Source organism: Capronia coronata (genome assembly GCF_000585585.1).
Source record: "Capronia coronata CBS 617.96 chromosome Unknown acBCG-supercont1.1, whole genome shotgun sequence".
NCBI lineage: Eukaryota > Fungi > Ascomycota > Eurotiomycetes > Chaetothyriales > Herpotrichiellaceae > Capronia > Capronia coronata.
In genome coordinates this window covers 435,105-450,652 of record NW_006912893.1, presented here as the reverse complement: position 1 = coordinate 450,652, position 15,548 = coordinate 435,105, and the positions used below count along the sequence as shown (strand labels likewise).

Below are 15,548 nucleotides of genomic sequence, written 5' to 3'. Positions count from 1 at the left end.
TATCAGCCATCAAACTCGTGAAACAACGCCGTGCCTCCAGAACGAGAGGGTGAATAAAGTGCAAATCAAGCAAAACCGAAATAGTCGGCACCGAGACTAATCGCTTTCATCACGTTATTCTTCAGTGTTTCATAGTCATCATAAGCGGGGAGGTCGAGTTGATTGAAGCAAGTGTGGCTTGTCGGAAGGCGAGATTGGCTTGGATCCCTGTTTGAAGCGGTCAGTGTCTGGCAAAATCTAGGCAAATGGGGTTGGGCTTACTTGTGAATGCTGAACAGTGTGTTCCCCTGCATCCCCTCAAGGTCCTTGAAACCATTCAGAGGGACCTTACTAGTACCAGTGACGAATTGCAGCAATTTTGCTCGTTCCTCATTGCTCATGTTCCGCACGACGCGCCAGAACCATATGACCTGAGGACTGTTGGCGTTGTAGTTGTGATACTCCGTATGCGCTTTCCAATCGTCGACGTCAATTTCTGGTAGCCCGGATATCAGAAGTTCGAGCTCCTGCTCGTCGAATATTGCGATTAGTTCGGCAGGGATAATGTCGTGGAAACCACGGACGAATGCCTCAAGCTGATCCTTGACCGAGGTTGTAAGCCGATAGCGAACCTGTGCATTGACATATTCTCTCTTATTCTCCTCGGTCACCGGGATGTTTCGCCCATTAGGGATAAGATCAACCACCTTCTCTTCACCGAACTGCTCCTCGATGACTGAAAAGTCCTCCGTGATGACGTCTGTGATATCATTTTCCAGAATCCACAACAGACTCTTGTAGTAGTCGAGATCCATTGACTCCAGATCCTTAAGGTTGGGTTCCTTCCCAAGCAGGCGTTTGTACACGGCGCGGCTGAAGTGGCAATCAAGAACGCGACCTTCGTGCAATGCTTTTCCAATGATACGGCCAATGAACTTGAAATAGAGCAGATGCTCGCCGTTGATCCAGCTGAGGGGATTCGGATGGAACGTCGTGCGATCGGCCGCAACAGGTTGCCATAATGCCCAATCGGGATTGAACATACCTCGAGCAAGCACCTGGAACCATTCCCTCGTAACACCGCCGGCGTCAACGCCCTCCTCACCGTTGAAACGGATGTTGAGTTTGCCATATTTCATCTCCTCGGCCGTCTTGTAATACAGTGCCTTGTATGAATCCAGGAAGATTTGGTCACGACGGACGTTCAAAGTCAATGGCGGCTGGACATGTCGCTGTTGATGGAGACGAGAATGGATTTGCTTGGTAAAATAGGCACGCTTGTTATCAAAGTCCAGTACTTTCGGGTTCTTGACCAGAAGACTGAAACTGCCATTGCCTTGCATCAATTTCGGAGTTTGCCGGATGATATCGTTGAGGATCTTGCGATGTTCCGTGGTGAAGTTGAAGAAGAGTTCTTGGAGATCATCCATGCCTTCGGGTGCGGGACTTCCTGACCCTTGCTCTCTAGGCTGGCGTGGCATTGCCGGTTCCTTGAGTGAGGTGTTTTTGCACACGACCATCAACGACTCTATCAGTGGCAGCAGGATCGTCGCAAAGCCGGTGATATTGTCTTTCTCGCGAACCACGCTCAGGCACTCACTGAGCTTGGCCCAAACAGGCTTGAGACTCTCGTATGAATCTGCCAAGGAGTCCTTCACCTCGGCGCTTTCGTCATTGTCGTCCCGGTCCGGTTTTGGTGCTGAGAGATAATCAAGGGCCTGAAGAACTCGCAAGAGCTTGACCTGATCAGAACCCCCGTGAGAGAACTTTGTAGAAGAGATTGCGTGAAGATCTGTAATGGACTGCGCGTCTCTCAGGTGTGGTAGCAACTCATCGAGGTCAGCCGAGATAGCTTGAGCGAGATTCTTGACGTGGCCGATCAATTCTCGGCTGAAGATGGCCGCTGTTCCTGGAATGCAAGAGAGACTGGATAGGGTCTCCAAGGTGGAGTGGAAGGTGTCGCTGTTGCATTCTGGAGCGACGAATATGCTTACGACAAGCTGCAGATTGCGCTGCGAGATCTCTGGTGGTTCAAATGTCTTCCTGGATTTCGCATCGTCCAGGCTCACGTCGTCATTTCCGTGATCAGAAGGGGCCTTTGCGGCAGACTCAGAACTCTCGACCTGCTGGGTTTCGCTCGTTGCCGTGTCAGCTGCATCTGCACTGAGTGCGACTGCTGAAGTTTCACCGCCAATGACACCACGCTGACTAGCAGTGGTATGCTCAACGTCAGCCGACCTTGCAGAGCTAGAAGCTTCTCGTGCTTGGGTGTCGGCGTCATGGTCGACAGCTTTTTCTTCGTCAGGGACCTTTTCTTTGTCCTTGCGTAGTAACATTGGCAAAGGCTGTGTTACAGCCGACAAGAGTTCTGCTAGTGATTGAAGGCAAGATGAACTCTCCACTATCAGTTTCCTATCAAGGAGGCTGATCAGGTCGTTGAGAGGATATTTGACCGCCCTGGAATCCTTTCCTTTTCCTTTTCCTTTCCTCGAAGCTGTGCTGACATCGACTTCGCGTAAGAAGAGGGTTCTGGTATGGATACTGCTTTGGCACAACTGTTTCAAGGCGGAAAGACACTGTTGCACAACCACAAGGGGAGTAACTTCTTCACTGATTCCTCCAACCGCTTGCATAGAAAGAGTACGCTTCAAAGGTTGCGGAGTTTTCTGCCCCACTGCTGCTTTTGCGCGTAGGGATAAATTGGCAAGGCTTCGTTCAACGGCCGTCACATCGGTGGAACCTTCTTTGAGAATAATAAGCAGGAGGCTGATGACTTCAAACCGAGTCTGACGGTTCCCGCAGATGTTACGAAGTATGTGCCAAAGATTTGTCCGCAAAGAGCCTTGTTGCGGGATGAACATTAGACGCAATAATGTCGCAACTCCAGATTTGTCAACCATCTGGATGATTTGTCGTTTGTTCTCCCGTTGAGGGAGGTCACCGTCACCACGCGGGTCCTGAGCTCCACGGTCGGCCATAGGAGTGTATCTGAAAAGATGTCGAGCATGTGCGCGACCTTCCGCAGCATGTCGTGGATCCAGATGACTGAGAATTTCTTCTGTTTGCTCGGCAAGGACCTCGCGACGCAGACTCGGCTCGAAGGTGGCCAGGATAGAGTCACCGTCCATATCTTCTGGCTGAGGACGTGCGGCTGTATTGCCAGTCTGTCTGCGTGATGCTTCGCGCTCCCGTCTGCGTTGAGCATGTGCCTCTTGTTGTCGTATCTCTTCGCGAATATCCTCAGGGAGAGCATCGAGGAAGTCCGGATCAATGCCGCTAGATTGATTCCCTTCTTGGCGGGCTTGCTCACGTCGGGTAGCGTATTGTTGCATGATGACCTCTTCTCGAAGCTCTTCTGGCAGCGCTTCAAGGTATTCCTGATCGATTGAGAGACCAGTGATATCGATCTGACGACCCCGAATTGTGGTGAATACGCGAGCTTGTCCTCCTGCTGCATCTCCGCCCGGGGCTGCACTTTCTTGGGCTTCCTGTGCGGCCGCAGTGTCGGTACCCTGGATATCTTCCATCGGTTCCGTGTCGCTATCGTCATGCTCGGCAGACTCGCGAACTACACCGCTCTCGGCAGCTGCTGCCTCGGATTCGGCTCGTATACGTTCCTCCTCCGCTTTCGCAGCCGCTTCGCGCTCCTCGGCCTCTTTCTTATGCTTTTCTGCCTCCAATCTGACTCTCTCCATTTCTTCGCGTTCGGCCTTTTGCTCTTCTTCGCGTTTGCGCCGCCGCTCTTTCTCCTCACGCTGAGCAAGAGGCACTAAGACAGCCATGATCCGAAGTTGGACGCGTTGTGTTTTCTCCATATGTGCGTTTGGAAAAAGCAGTCGCGCCTCTTCTTGCCATCGTGTGATTGTAAGTGCTGGAATAAAGTTGCCAGATCGTGAAGATTCGTCGCGAGAATGGTGCCGATGGCCGATACCCGAGAGGGTTGGCCGTAACACTTGGCGTATCTCGGAAAGCGGCGCCGTCATGCTGAACTGTAATCGGCCCTCTCCTTGGTCGCGCCGGTGGAGCGTCTGAAGGATAGCATCTAACATCGCACCGTGACCCCCGGTCTCAAAGGCATCTCCACTTCGGATGACGGTCTGGAACGTAGCCCCAATGGGAGGAAAGTTACCAATGCCAGTCAGGTTATCGAATCCAGGGGGCATATAAATACCAGGACTCATTTCAGAGATACTTAGCTGACGGGAATCGTGTGGCTGTTCAGGTCTCCGTAACAGCGGGTTCATGCCATCATCGCCTGCGGATCTGCCATGTTGCGGAAGCCGGCCTGCTCGGGTCATTGGATTTAATTCATCCCGATGCCCAATCCGCCGTCCAACAAAACTGGGCGAATGGCCACCTGGAGCGCGGAAGTGTCGAGGACGACGAATGATGGGAATTTCGTTCCAGAGTAAGGGCTCATCCTGGTCGTCAAGGTCGTTAGCACCTCCTCCGGCGAGAAAGTGATCAAAGTTGAAATCGCCATAATCCATCTCGTCATTTTCGTCCATCTCGTCGCCCTCTTCGTCATCGTCCTCTTCGTCATCTTCATCACCACGATCGCCGGAGCCGGCTGCAGGAACGATAAGTTCGGTGGGGACGTGATGTAAGCCGGCGTGACCGTCTAAGTCATGGTCGCCTAAAACGCGGAGAAGATTGCTGAGCACGCCGGGAGTCCCGCCGTCATCATGAGCTTCGAGAGGCATTTCGTCGCCGTTGAAAGTCATGCCACCCATGCCATGCTGCTCCTCGCTTCCTTCATCATCATGGTCGTCTTCATCCTCCCAATCGCCCTCATCTTCTGGTGCTCCGTTGAGACTGTGGTTCTCATCGTCCCCATTGATCTCGCCAGCTTCGTCGTCGTCCTCAACCATGAAGTCTTCGCCGTCTTCGTCTTCGTCTTCATCGTCCTCGTCGTCCTCGTCATCGGTATCGTCTTCATCGTCTTCATCGTCTTCGTCATCCTCGGTATCGATGTCCATATGAGGATCGTTCATGACGAATTCGATATCCATGGGAACATCGCCGGGAAGGCCCTCGATGTCGCCGTCGGCAGCCATCTCCTCATCAATCTCTTCGTCGCTCACAGCCTCATCGTCAGGGGCTGCAGGAACAACTCCTTCGTCATACTCCATTTCGTCTTCGTACTCTTCATCGTACATTTCCTCGTCCTCGTCTTCTTCCTCTGAAGCAGAAGAGGACTCAGACTCTCTGTTACGATCAAGTATGCCGAGAGCAGAGTTTCGGAAGAGGTCAGGAGTGTCTTCGCGATCGTCCTCGACATCAGAAACGGACGAGGCAGACGAGATCACGTCATCGGACATGTTTCCGGCGACGGAGTTCAAAAAATCGGGTGAAGTTAGACTGAGGTGGGCGGCTAGACTGGTGAGTTCTTGTAAAGGCCGAAGAATAAATTTGACGACTCTCTTTGACCCAGGATACGACAAATCGATATCAGCCAGGGAACTTGTCAGGACCTGCGTCAGATTTTTCTCGAACATCATTCGAGCAAGCACCTTGTAGGATGTGTTCTGGGACCCAGCCGAACCTTCAGCTACGGCTGGCTTCGACAGAAGTCGGTTGAACAAATCTGCAAGGCAGAGCAGACGACTGTATTTCATTTGGACTGGCTCGGTTGAGGAGAACGCGTCTTTATAGGACTTGATAGCATGCTCCAAGACGAAGCGACGCACGAAAGTGAGGTCTGGCTCATCGTCGGTATCGTCAACCTGCGGATGTGACGGAAACCGCGAAGATGAGCCGGTCATCCCCATTTCGCCGGTTTTGGAACACAAGGCAACAACAACTCGGATGGCCCAGTCGCTTGTTAGCACCTTTTTCTTGAATTGTGCAGTGTCTTCCTTGTCAATGTATCCAGATGGAATCAAGCCATTCAAAAGATAGTTTAGAACACCCGCCCGAGGCTTTGATGGTGTTACAGCCATAGGGTCGGCCTTGCGAGAGAAATTGATAAGCTCAAACTTGGTGCGGTTGTATGAGTGCAAAAGCTCCGTCAGGCTGTACATAAGGAAGCACCTATAGGCGAAGATCGGATGCTCGTCAGGTTTGAACTTGCCCTTCTCTGATCCGGGCTGTTCCAGAGAAGTAGTACCAGCATCCTCACTTGGACGTAGCGAGTCTCCTTGGGCTGTGTCGGTTGCCCCGCTTGCACCTGTTGTCGACGACGACTCAGCAGTGGCGTCCTTGTCGTCGACATCTTTGTAATTCAAAAGTTCTGAAAGAATGAAGTGAATAACACCGTCAGGATGCTCCACAACCGGAGCCTTTATTTCAGAAGCCTTGCTCTTGCCAATGTCTCCCACGGCATGATCTGGGGGCTCAACACTGGTGGTTGGTTGCATCGTCACGTCGTCACTTTCGCCATTCGGACTAGCATGTCCGCTGTGGCCGACGCCATCTGGCTTGGATTCGGCAGTTTCCTTTAGTACAAGGCCGGCGGCACTCCCGTGGTGATGTGGCGGCAACCACCCCGAAAGCTTGACCAGCTCATTCGTGACCTCAACGAAAGTGTCCGGGGAGCGAAGAACAAGATGATACATCTCGCGCAGGTACGTCGTGATATCGATTTGTCGTGAAGAGCTGCGCAAGTTGAAGAATGCCTTGATCTCGCTGCGCATGATTTGCTTCTGGATTTCCACGTCCTCCACGATGTGTCGAAGGACAATCATGAAAGAGCTCTGAAGTCGGTGACCGACGTTGTTCGCCAGCTGTTTGATCATCAGGAAGAGTCTTTGCAGATTCCGTCTCTCGGCGAGACGCGAGGCAACGTCCCGCTCTCGTGTAAGAATGACTAGGACTCTTGTGATGGCCAAAGCCATCAGCTTGTCTTTGCCAACACGCGGTAGCAGATTGATAAGGGTCTCGAATAGTTCTAACTTCGCCGACAAGTCGAGGACGGAGAAAGAAATGAGCTCTGCCTTGCTCACAGTGTCGAGATCGTTGGGAGGCGTCCATTTGACTTCTGCGGGTTCACAATCCTTCGACAGCATCTTTTCAACAATGAGCAGGACAGGGGCAATCCAGGGAAATGACTCCTGCGCAGAGCGTCCATCGGCAGCTGGCAGTCGTAGAAAGGATAGGAGTCCATCAAAGGCCTCTTGATATATGCTCAGTGTTTCCTTGAAAACCTCGCCATCTTGAATGAGCAGAGCGACAAGGTGCGCGGAAGCACCAATCTTCTTCCCTCGCGCCTCGTTGATATCATCCTCAACTTGCATGGATAACAACGAGCTGACCAAAAGATCTGAGGTCGTCCTCCAGTAATCCTTGGCGGCGTCTTCGGGCAGTTTCTTGGTTGCACTGATGATGAGGTCTGAGAGCTCAAAGGTCAGATTTTGGTGGTTGTTGAGGATATTGTTGCAGCGATCCGCTAAATCCTCTCGAATTATCGTCCTCTCTGCTGTGATGGACTCGACGGAATACGAAGCCGGCGGTTCTTGCCGAGAAGCTTCGGATGCAGGCTGATGCTCACCCTCGGCACTGACTGCGTCATGCGCAGTGCTGTCTGGATGTCTGGGACTGCCCGATGTTTGATGATCCGGACCGGTGACCCCTTCCATGGAACTGTCATCAGCAGCATTGTTTACCACATCAGCAAGTGCAGCTGCAATAGCACCACCTGATGGGGATCCCGAGAGCGCATTCGTCAGTGAGTTCGAAGCCGTTTGGGGACTCGTCAGTCCCGGTGTAGCGCGAGAGGTGATTGTAACGTCGGCCTCTCTATCCGGGATAGGCAGGCGTCTTCGTCGTGGATTGGAGGTCATGGCTTTGCAATACTCCTCAGCCCCTGCGAGACTGCTTGTCGCTTGTGAATTCGTGCGGTACAGAGCTTCACGTGCAAGATCTTCTTCGTAGCCTGTGTCTTTGAGCAAAGCAACCTTTTGAGCATCAATTACCATTCTTCTCGGCGAAAATGACGACATTGGGGGTTGATGCTCATCGTTCTGTACGGCTTCACTCTCGTGGTCGCCGGTAAAAACGTGTTTGAGAATAGATACCAGCTTTTGCACAACGTCTTTGGACGCTTGGTCCGCGTATTCGCTCTCCCAGATCAAACGGGTCAGTGGTAGCGCTTCCATTCGGAGACTTAGCAGCGTTTGCGCCGGATTGAAGTAGAACGGCTTCGTCGGATCATTGTTTCTCAGGATGTTGGCTTGCAAGGATTCCATGATGCACTTCGAATCTGTGAATTGATCCAAGATGTCTAGACAGATTTTGAGACCAGTATTGGCAGAGAATGTTGAATGTTCCACCTCGCACGACTTCAGCTTTTCGAAGAATTGTGTCCCAATCTTTGCTAGCATCTTCACTCCGCCGGCTTTTCGAAACGACTCCACAACAAAACTCTGTCTGGCGGGACTGAGCATTGGCCCCGATGATGGGTGACTATCATCATAGAAGCTGCGACGCACATTGTCGAGGGCGATAACCAGGTAGGTGAAACGAGATTCACAGTCTCGTGGTGCATCGCTCGAGGTAAGGAAATATGGCTCGAGCGGAGTCAGGTACGCCGATGCAAGAGCGTCTGCAACAAGAGTGGCCTTCTGTCGTGCGAAAGTGTCTGGGCGTCGACGGCCGGCAAGGCCGCGCCCAAGCCGGCAGAGAAACTCGGTGATAGCAGCCGGCGTCTCGACCGAAAGATATCGAAGTACGCGCGCATTCTGAAAGAAAGGGTTCTTTTTGTCACTGTCCAAGTCAGCAGTCACAGACTCGGATGTCGTGTCCATGGCTGAGTCCCCAGCGTTCACCTCCGAATTCGGGCGTGCATTGCTGTCTTGAACACTAAGGACCTTGTCAACTTCTTCATCACCAGTGGAAAAGTGTTCAGGCCGCGTTGCTGAGATCCAAGGGTCAGGTATTGATCGTTGTATGGCGATGTCTTCTCGATAGCAGGCGGCCGAAATTCCACCCATCATCTTGCACACATCCGCCAAAACATCCGCAAGGTTTACAAGGCCGAAGAGATAGTTTTGTGACGACCTGGTACTGTACATCGGAACATTGAAGACCTCGGCTAGAACTTGGGCTAGACAGAAGACAGCCATCATGGCTTTTACCACCCGGGTGCCGTTAGCGGTAACTTTGTGGACAGTAGGTGCCGGGCCCTCAGATGTGGCGTCAGCTTTAACCAGAGGTGCGAAGTAACTCGTCCAATTCGTCGGCTGGGACTGGCTGAACTGCTTCAACTCTGAGCAAGCGAATTGCGCGCGATCCACAAGGGCGGGTAGGACTAAGTGAGGCTTGGTCTCCGCCATCATATGAACAGCCGCCGCGAGTTCAGAAAGCATGCCATCGGGTCGGTCAAAGGGCTCATTTGCGACTGGCAAACTCGGTAGAGTGATGAAGTCAAGGACCAGGTCACAGCCTCCATAATCAAGAAAGCTGGTACAAAGAGATTGATTCTCGAAGAAAGCGACCAAAAAGGCAATGGCGGGTCTTGCGTAGTCATTGGCTTTCAGACCATGGCTGTCCTGATCGCTTGCATTCCCGGAAACATTGCTCGGTGGCAGGACTTCGGCCATTAGAGTGAGCTTCTTGCCGTTGGGCAAGTCGATCGTCCTCGGACTTGTGGATTCATCAAAGCTCGTGGCGGGAGGAGGTAATATCTCAAGAGTGAGACTTTCGCGTCCGCCGCAAGGGACAAGCTCATCGCCCGAACCCAGCCACAGCTTCGGTCCAGCTCCAAAATCGACAGCGAGCGACCTGCTGATATGCCGGATCCGAGCTATCATGACTATCACTGCGCTCAAGACGAGATTGCGCAGGTTTGGGTGATGTCTCACGAATTCGTCAAAAGTCGAGCCTAAATGTGATAGGATGTTTGCGTCGTTCAACACTTTGACATGGGCAGGTGATTCGAACATTTCAAAGTACTTCTCCAAGGCACCGGAAGCCTTGAAAAGTTCGAACCCTGCATTTGTAAGGCAGATGGCACTGAAGATCTGGGCAACCTGGATGATGGCGTCGACGACGGGAGGAATGCCCTGCGGCAGATTCTCAGGCTCTGATGATACCGACTTCGAATGTCTCTGGGTGGAGTCGCCCTGCGAAGCAGTGACAGTGCTGAGCAGGCTTTGCACAATCCCGGCTTCAGATATGACCGTGTAGCTGGTAGGCTCGTTATGAAGGAACCCACCGACTGCCTTTACAAGCTCACTCCAGGTATGCGCACCGAATGCAGATAGGTGGTCAACGATGACACGGAATGCTCGAAGCAAGGCCTGAGAGTCGACCAGACTCCTCAGCACCCGATCAGCTTGCGGTCCTTGATGGCCGCTAATATCATTGATCATATCAATAATAGACCGGATGATTTGTTGGTGCACATATGGAATTTCGTAGTCCGTAGCGCGAGTCTTGTATTGTGCTGGAATTCCATCACCAGCTTGTAGCAGAGTCCATGCACTGGTTACTAAGGTGTTGAGAAGATTGCTTATTGCCTCGAATGCGCTGTTTGCTAACATGGTAGCCAATCCATCCTTGAAGTGATGGAAGAACGTCTTGATGAAGTCGAGCATGCGCAAATGAACCCGCAGTGCCTTACCGGTGGTGATGTTGAAGCCTGACAGATACGAAGTGAGGAAAGTGGACGCGATTACTGCCTCACTAGAACGACCATGATGGCCCGTGGCTTCAATAAGAGTCGCTGGCATCGAGAAAACGGCCTCTCTCCAGTCGTCACCAGTTGGAGTGTCGGTGCTGTCATTGTCCTTCCCTATGTCATTCAATCCTTTCTGGATCAACTGAGAAAGAAGGCCTTGACTCGATCCCGCCCCTAGGGCAGCATTGATGTCTGGTGCAAATGTCTTCAACCGTGCGAGTACCCCTATTGCATCCATCGCAAGTGTCTGAAGATACAGAGACACTGATGATTGTGCTTTCTTGGCGTCATGTATCAGGGCGACAATTTGTTGGACAAGATCGTGAGGTTTGGGACCTCCTGACTCGGTGGGGAACAACTTCTGCGAAAGCTCGGGCTCGTTAAACACGTTTGCTAGGCTAGAAATGGCCAGGAGTCGCACAGCCAACAGCTCCTTTCGCGTCTTGACCGACGTCATGAGGCCGTAGGCGATACGAAGCTGGTGCAGCAGCTCATATCGAGTCTTCGGCGGCAGATCATCAGGCTGACTTCGCAATATCGACTCAATCGTAGTATCGGTCAAGTCTCCAGGACCATACTCAATGTATCTCACTTCGCCTCCATCTATTGCCGCGGCCGCTCGACTTATGCTTCCAGTCGGCGAGCTTATAGCGTCAATTCTGCCTAGCCCGGAAGGAGACTGTCTGGTTGGCGTCGGGGTTGGCGGCGGTTCGGAAGTCTGGGATGTTTCGCCAGGAGCAGACTTCTGTCCCGCACCTGCTGGAGACCAGGAGACTCGTACATGTGCCCATGTCATCCAATCTCGATCCGGTGTAGCTGTTGACTTTCCGCGGTCCCCCTGTGAGGATGTATCTTTGCAAAGAGAGCGGAAATCATTCGGGTTCACAGCAGAGGATCCCCGTCTAGCCTTGTTCGCGTGAGGTGGCTTTTCTTTCGACTTGGTAGTCTTGACAGGGGATGTGGCTCCTCGCTTGGCAAGCAGACTGATAGGTTGTCCGAAGGGAGCAGCAAGGCGCTGAAGACGTTCATGATCGAAGTCGTAGAACTTCGTGGTGTGTTGGCGTGAAGGCGGTGTACGCTCCGCATATCTCTGGGCGAGGTAGAAAGTGATGCGCAGCGTGCTGTGCAGCAAAGACAAGGAGGTGGTGTTGAGAAGGTCGTTCAACCGATCAGTGCTGTTGTAGACTGCGCGGTTGGCACATTTCTCCACGAGCAATTTGGAAAACACCAAGACTGCCTCCACCAGCTCTCTGTCGCCTTCCGGACCGAAACCTAGCTCTTTGAGACGCTTTTCATCGACTCCGGGACTTCCTTCCAAGAGTAACGAGACACCGAACGGTATGGTCTGGGGACCTTTGTCCAGCCCATATTTCGCATTAAAATCTCCCAGTATGCTGTCAAACCGATCAAGAGGTTCTATCCAGTTATTCAGGTCACCTCGAGGGTAAGGCCATCTCTGCGACCAGCCGCTGAAAAGGGCTGGCAATTCTGCCAAAGGAACGGTGGAGATCTTCTTGACCAGGTCTGATACGGCAGGCGACTATCACATCTCATGTCAGTTATGTATGCACAAAAGGAGGACCCGACCTACCAGGGAGACTTTGTGCTTCTCTTGTGGCTTCCTCGTAACCTTCCCCATCTTCTCTAGACTCCGTGGTGTGGCAGCATAGGCTGCATCAGAAAAGCGGATCTCTGTCCAGCCTCAGAAGCGCAGCCAGTATCGGAGAAGGTGTGCAGATTGCCCAGGGGACAGTCCTTTTGAATCCCAAAGGCAACGGGATTGTGGCTATTAGGCGCTCAAGTGATGAAGGTGAATTGGACCCGATTCTCCAGAATGATCAGAGTTCGGAGTAGCGTAGGAAGCCGGGGTGTTGAAAGACAAATCGTCTGCGAGTTCACTTGCCCGAGACTCCGTGCAATAAATGTAGCAATGCCAAGGATTGCAAGAGAAGTATTGTACAAAGGCAGTGACAAGAAGTGAATTAGAACGGGACAAGTGTTGTTCGTAAATTCAAGCTTGGAGTGATGCTAGATGAAGAAACCTCAGTCGCCGGTGGTTAGTAGCGCGTTTCTGCGTAAAGGTCTACACAGGCCAAATTTCAAGGAATGACGTTCGAACTTCCCAACGTCGGCCGAGACAGTCTACCTAACGGTTGCTGCCTTCGGTCTGCCCCCTCTACACTTCTTGCTACCTGCAGAGACTTGGTTGCCTGGATTACGGCTCCAACTATGGACTCTCCTTATGAATGCGACCGTCATGTCTTTCCTCTTCGTACGACTGTCCCAGACCCGAATTCGAAGCGCCCATGACTCCAAACCATTGCGGTGATATACCTGAAACAAGTCGACTCGAAGCCCAACTGCCAGTGACCTTCGGGTGGTGCTCTTTGATATCGATTGCCACATGATCACAATCCAGCATCAGTGTTCAGTACCTTAATTTTATCCTCAGCAATGGTCAGGTCACTTCGCACCCAGCTTTAGGCTTGCCTCTTGTGCCTACCCGTTTGCGCGACTGCAACGAGTGTGCAGCTAATTCACACCTCGTGCACTCTATACTATAGGGCTGACTTTCGACTTTACGAGTAATCCCTCTACGTATCTGGTCGCTCTCTCTGTGATCACCTGCAGCTGCAATGTGCCCAGCGTACTCGTGAATTAGGAAGTCTTGGAAGGCATCAACTCAAGTGGCGACCACTTCCGACGCGATGGAGAATGACCAGACCACTGGTCAGTCGCACCATCACTCACAACGCCTTCATCACGATGCTGTTTGGCAATGCACGGAAGATCGATTCAGAAGATGCGACCAGTTTGGGTTGGAAAAAAATAAATAAATGTTTGGTTGGCATATTGCACTTGTGGAGAATAGGGAGCAGCGCTCGATGATGGGCAGATGATGCTGACTTCAGCCTTGCGTTCGACTTGCCACACCTTTCGGAGTTATTAAGGTCTGGAGGAAGTATTTTTCAACGCCTTCATGAGGGCGACAACTGTTTTTTTGGCATATATATCTGCCGTTAGTTCAGTTTTCGTCCCAATGAGTTTGTCCCTCGCGGGAACCGAGTTGCAATTTAGCCATGGCCTCATCACGATTGGTCTGGAATGGTTATTGAACTCCTTTAAGGGTACCACTGAAGATGTGGTCAGTCCGCTGCTACGAGCCAGATCCTCTATGTGCTCGCTTTGCGAACCAAAGATCACCGGTCCAACGGTTTGGCGCAGTCCCCGGAGAACCCCCGGACAACCAGCATGTCGACTTGATTGATACTCAGGAGCACCGCCAGCCAGTGGTGCACACCGTACCTTGAATTCAAATGGATACGAGGAGAGATACATCTCTCCATATTGTTTAGCTCTGGCCGAACACGAGCGACATCTCGAAGGATCTCGCTCGAGAGAAGGATCAGCAGGGTGGGCTTGTTGGCATTGCCCATGTCCAAGAGGTAACGTAATTTACCACTCTTCGTTGAGCTGCAACCTTGTACTGCGAACAAATCCTATCGTAACTAGGTAGGTACGTACGTAGTAGGTAGATTGTACCTAGGTAGGTAGGTAGGTGACTACCATGTGCTATTAGTAATGATATCTATCTACCCCACCAGTTCAAGTGGTAGGTAATCATAAATAATTTACCTTGCCCCAAAAACGACCCCACGACCTCAACATCCTTCTGCGATACACTTCTCCCCTAAAGTTCTGGCCCTCGGTCGATCGCGCCCTGAAGCTCTTTCGTCTCATCACTCAAACCTCGTTTGACACCTTCGGTAACATACATCTTGCAGCGGCTTGGGCTTCATGAGACAAGATGGCATCGAAGCCTGTTGTTTTGCAAATCCGCCCTCGAGGTAAGCTCGGTGGTAGCTCCTAGCCAGCATGCCTACTCACTGTTTTCGCCGCTACCAGGAAAACCGATCAAGTCTCTCCCTGAGTCCCTCGAGTTGGCGCCCAATGCCACAGTCACCGACCTCTATTCCGAACTCGCACGGCGAACGAACTATTCGATCCATCGGTTACGCCTGACGAAAGGCTCCGATGGAACTGTGCTTTCCAACAACAAGGACACCTCTATTCATTCCACCGGCCTCCGTGACCAGAGTACGGTCTATGTTAAAGATCTTGGTCCACAGGTTGCATGGCGGACGGTCTTCCTCGTCGAGTATCTTGGCCCGTTATTGATACACCCATTGGTATTCTCATTGCGGCCGTACCTTTATCCTTCGGCAGCAAAAGATGCATCTCAGATCCAGACGCTGCTCTGCTGGCTAGTATGCCTACATTTTGTCAAGCGGGAATTGGAGACCTTGTTCGTCCACCGGTTCTCTGCTGCGACAATGCCACTTCGGAACATATTCAAGAACAGTTTCCACTACTGGATTCTGTCAGGAGTGATGGTGGCAGCCTTCATATATTCGCCGTCTTCTGCAAGTGCACGAGAGGCCAACCCCCTACTGTTGTATCCTGGCCTAGTTCTGTTCGCTCTCGGGGAAATTGGAAACCTCCAAACGCATCTGACTTTGAGGGGACTGAGAAGCTCCGGAAGCGCCGAGCGCGGCATTCCGCAAGGCCCTTTATTCCGCCTTGTTACCTGCCCGAACTATCTGACGGAGACTATCTCGTGGATTGGGGTCTACTTGATCAGCGGCCTTAGCTGGAGCGTCCTGATATTCCTGCTCGTGTCTGTGGCTCAGATGGCACAGTGGGCCAAAAAGAAGGAGCGGAGGTACCGCCAGGACTTCGGAGACAAGTATAAGAGAAAACGGTACACCATGCTGCCAGGTATCTGGTGAGCCAAGAACAGGCTGAAACGAGAATGCAATAGGTAGTGGTAGTCTACCAGGTTACCATATCACGAATAGAACTTCTATATCAACCACCAAATCTTAGTCATCGACCTGATACTATTTCTTACATACATGTACCAACCACTGCATGACAAGTGCCAGCGCAG

At 51.9% G+C, this 15,548-nt stretch overlaps 2 protein-coding genes across 2 annotated transcripts; one reads left to right on the top strand and one right to left on the bottom strand.

The window, feature by feature from the left end:
- Positions 1 to 65: 65 nt before the first annotated feature.
- A1O1_00166 (E3 ubiquitin-protein ligase HUWE1) lies at positions 66 to 12,236 on the bottom strand (the record flags this gene model as incomplete). Its single annotated transcript, XM_007721087.1, has 3 exons — positions 66 to 207; positions 262 to 12,137; positions 12,189 to 12,236. The coding sequence occupies 3 exons, from the start codon at positions 12,234 to 12,236 to the stop codon at positions 66 to 68; spliced, it is 12,066 nt and encodes a 4,021-aa protein (XP_007719277.1).
- A 2,169-nt stretch (positions 12,237 to 14,405) lies between these two features.
- On the top strand, positions 14,406 to 15,387 carry A1O1_00165 (enoyl reductase; the record flags this gene model as incomplete). The annotated part of the gene is made up of 2 exons (XM_007721086.1): positions 14,406 to 14,445; positions 14,504 to 15,387. 2 exons carry the CDS (start codon positions 14,406 to 14,408, stop codon positions 15,385 to 15,387), a joined length of 924 nt encoding a protein of 307 aa, XP_007719276.1.
- Positions 15,388 to 15,548: the final 161 nt, after the last annotated feature.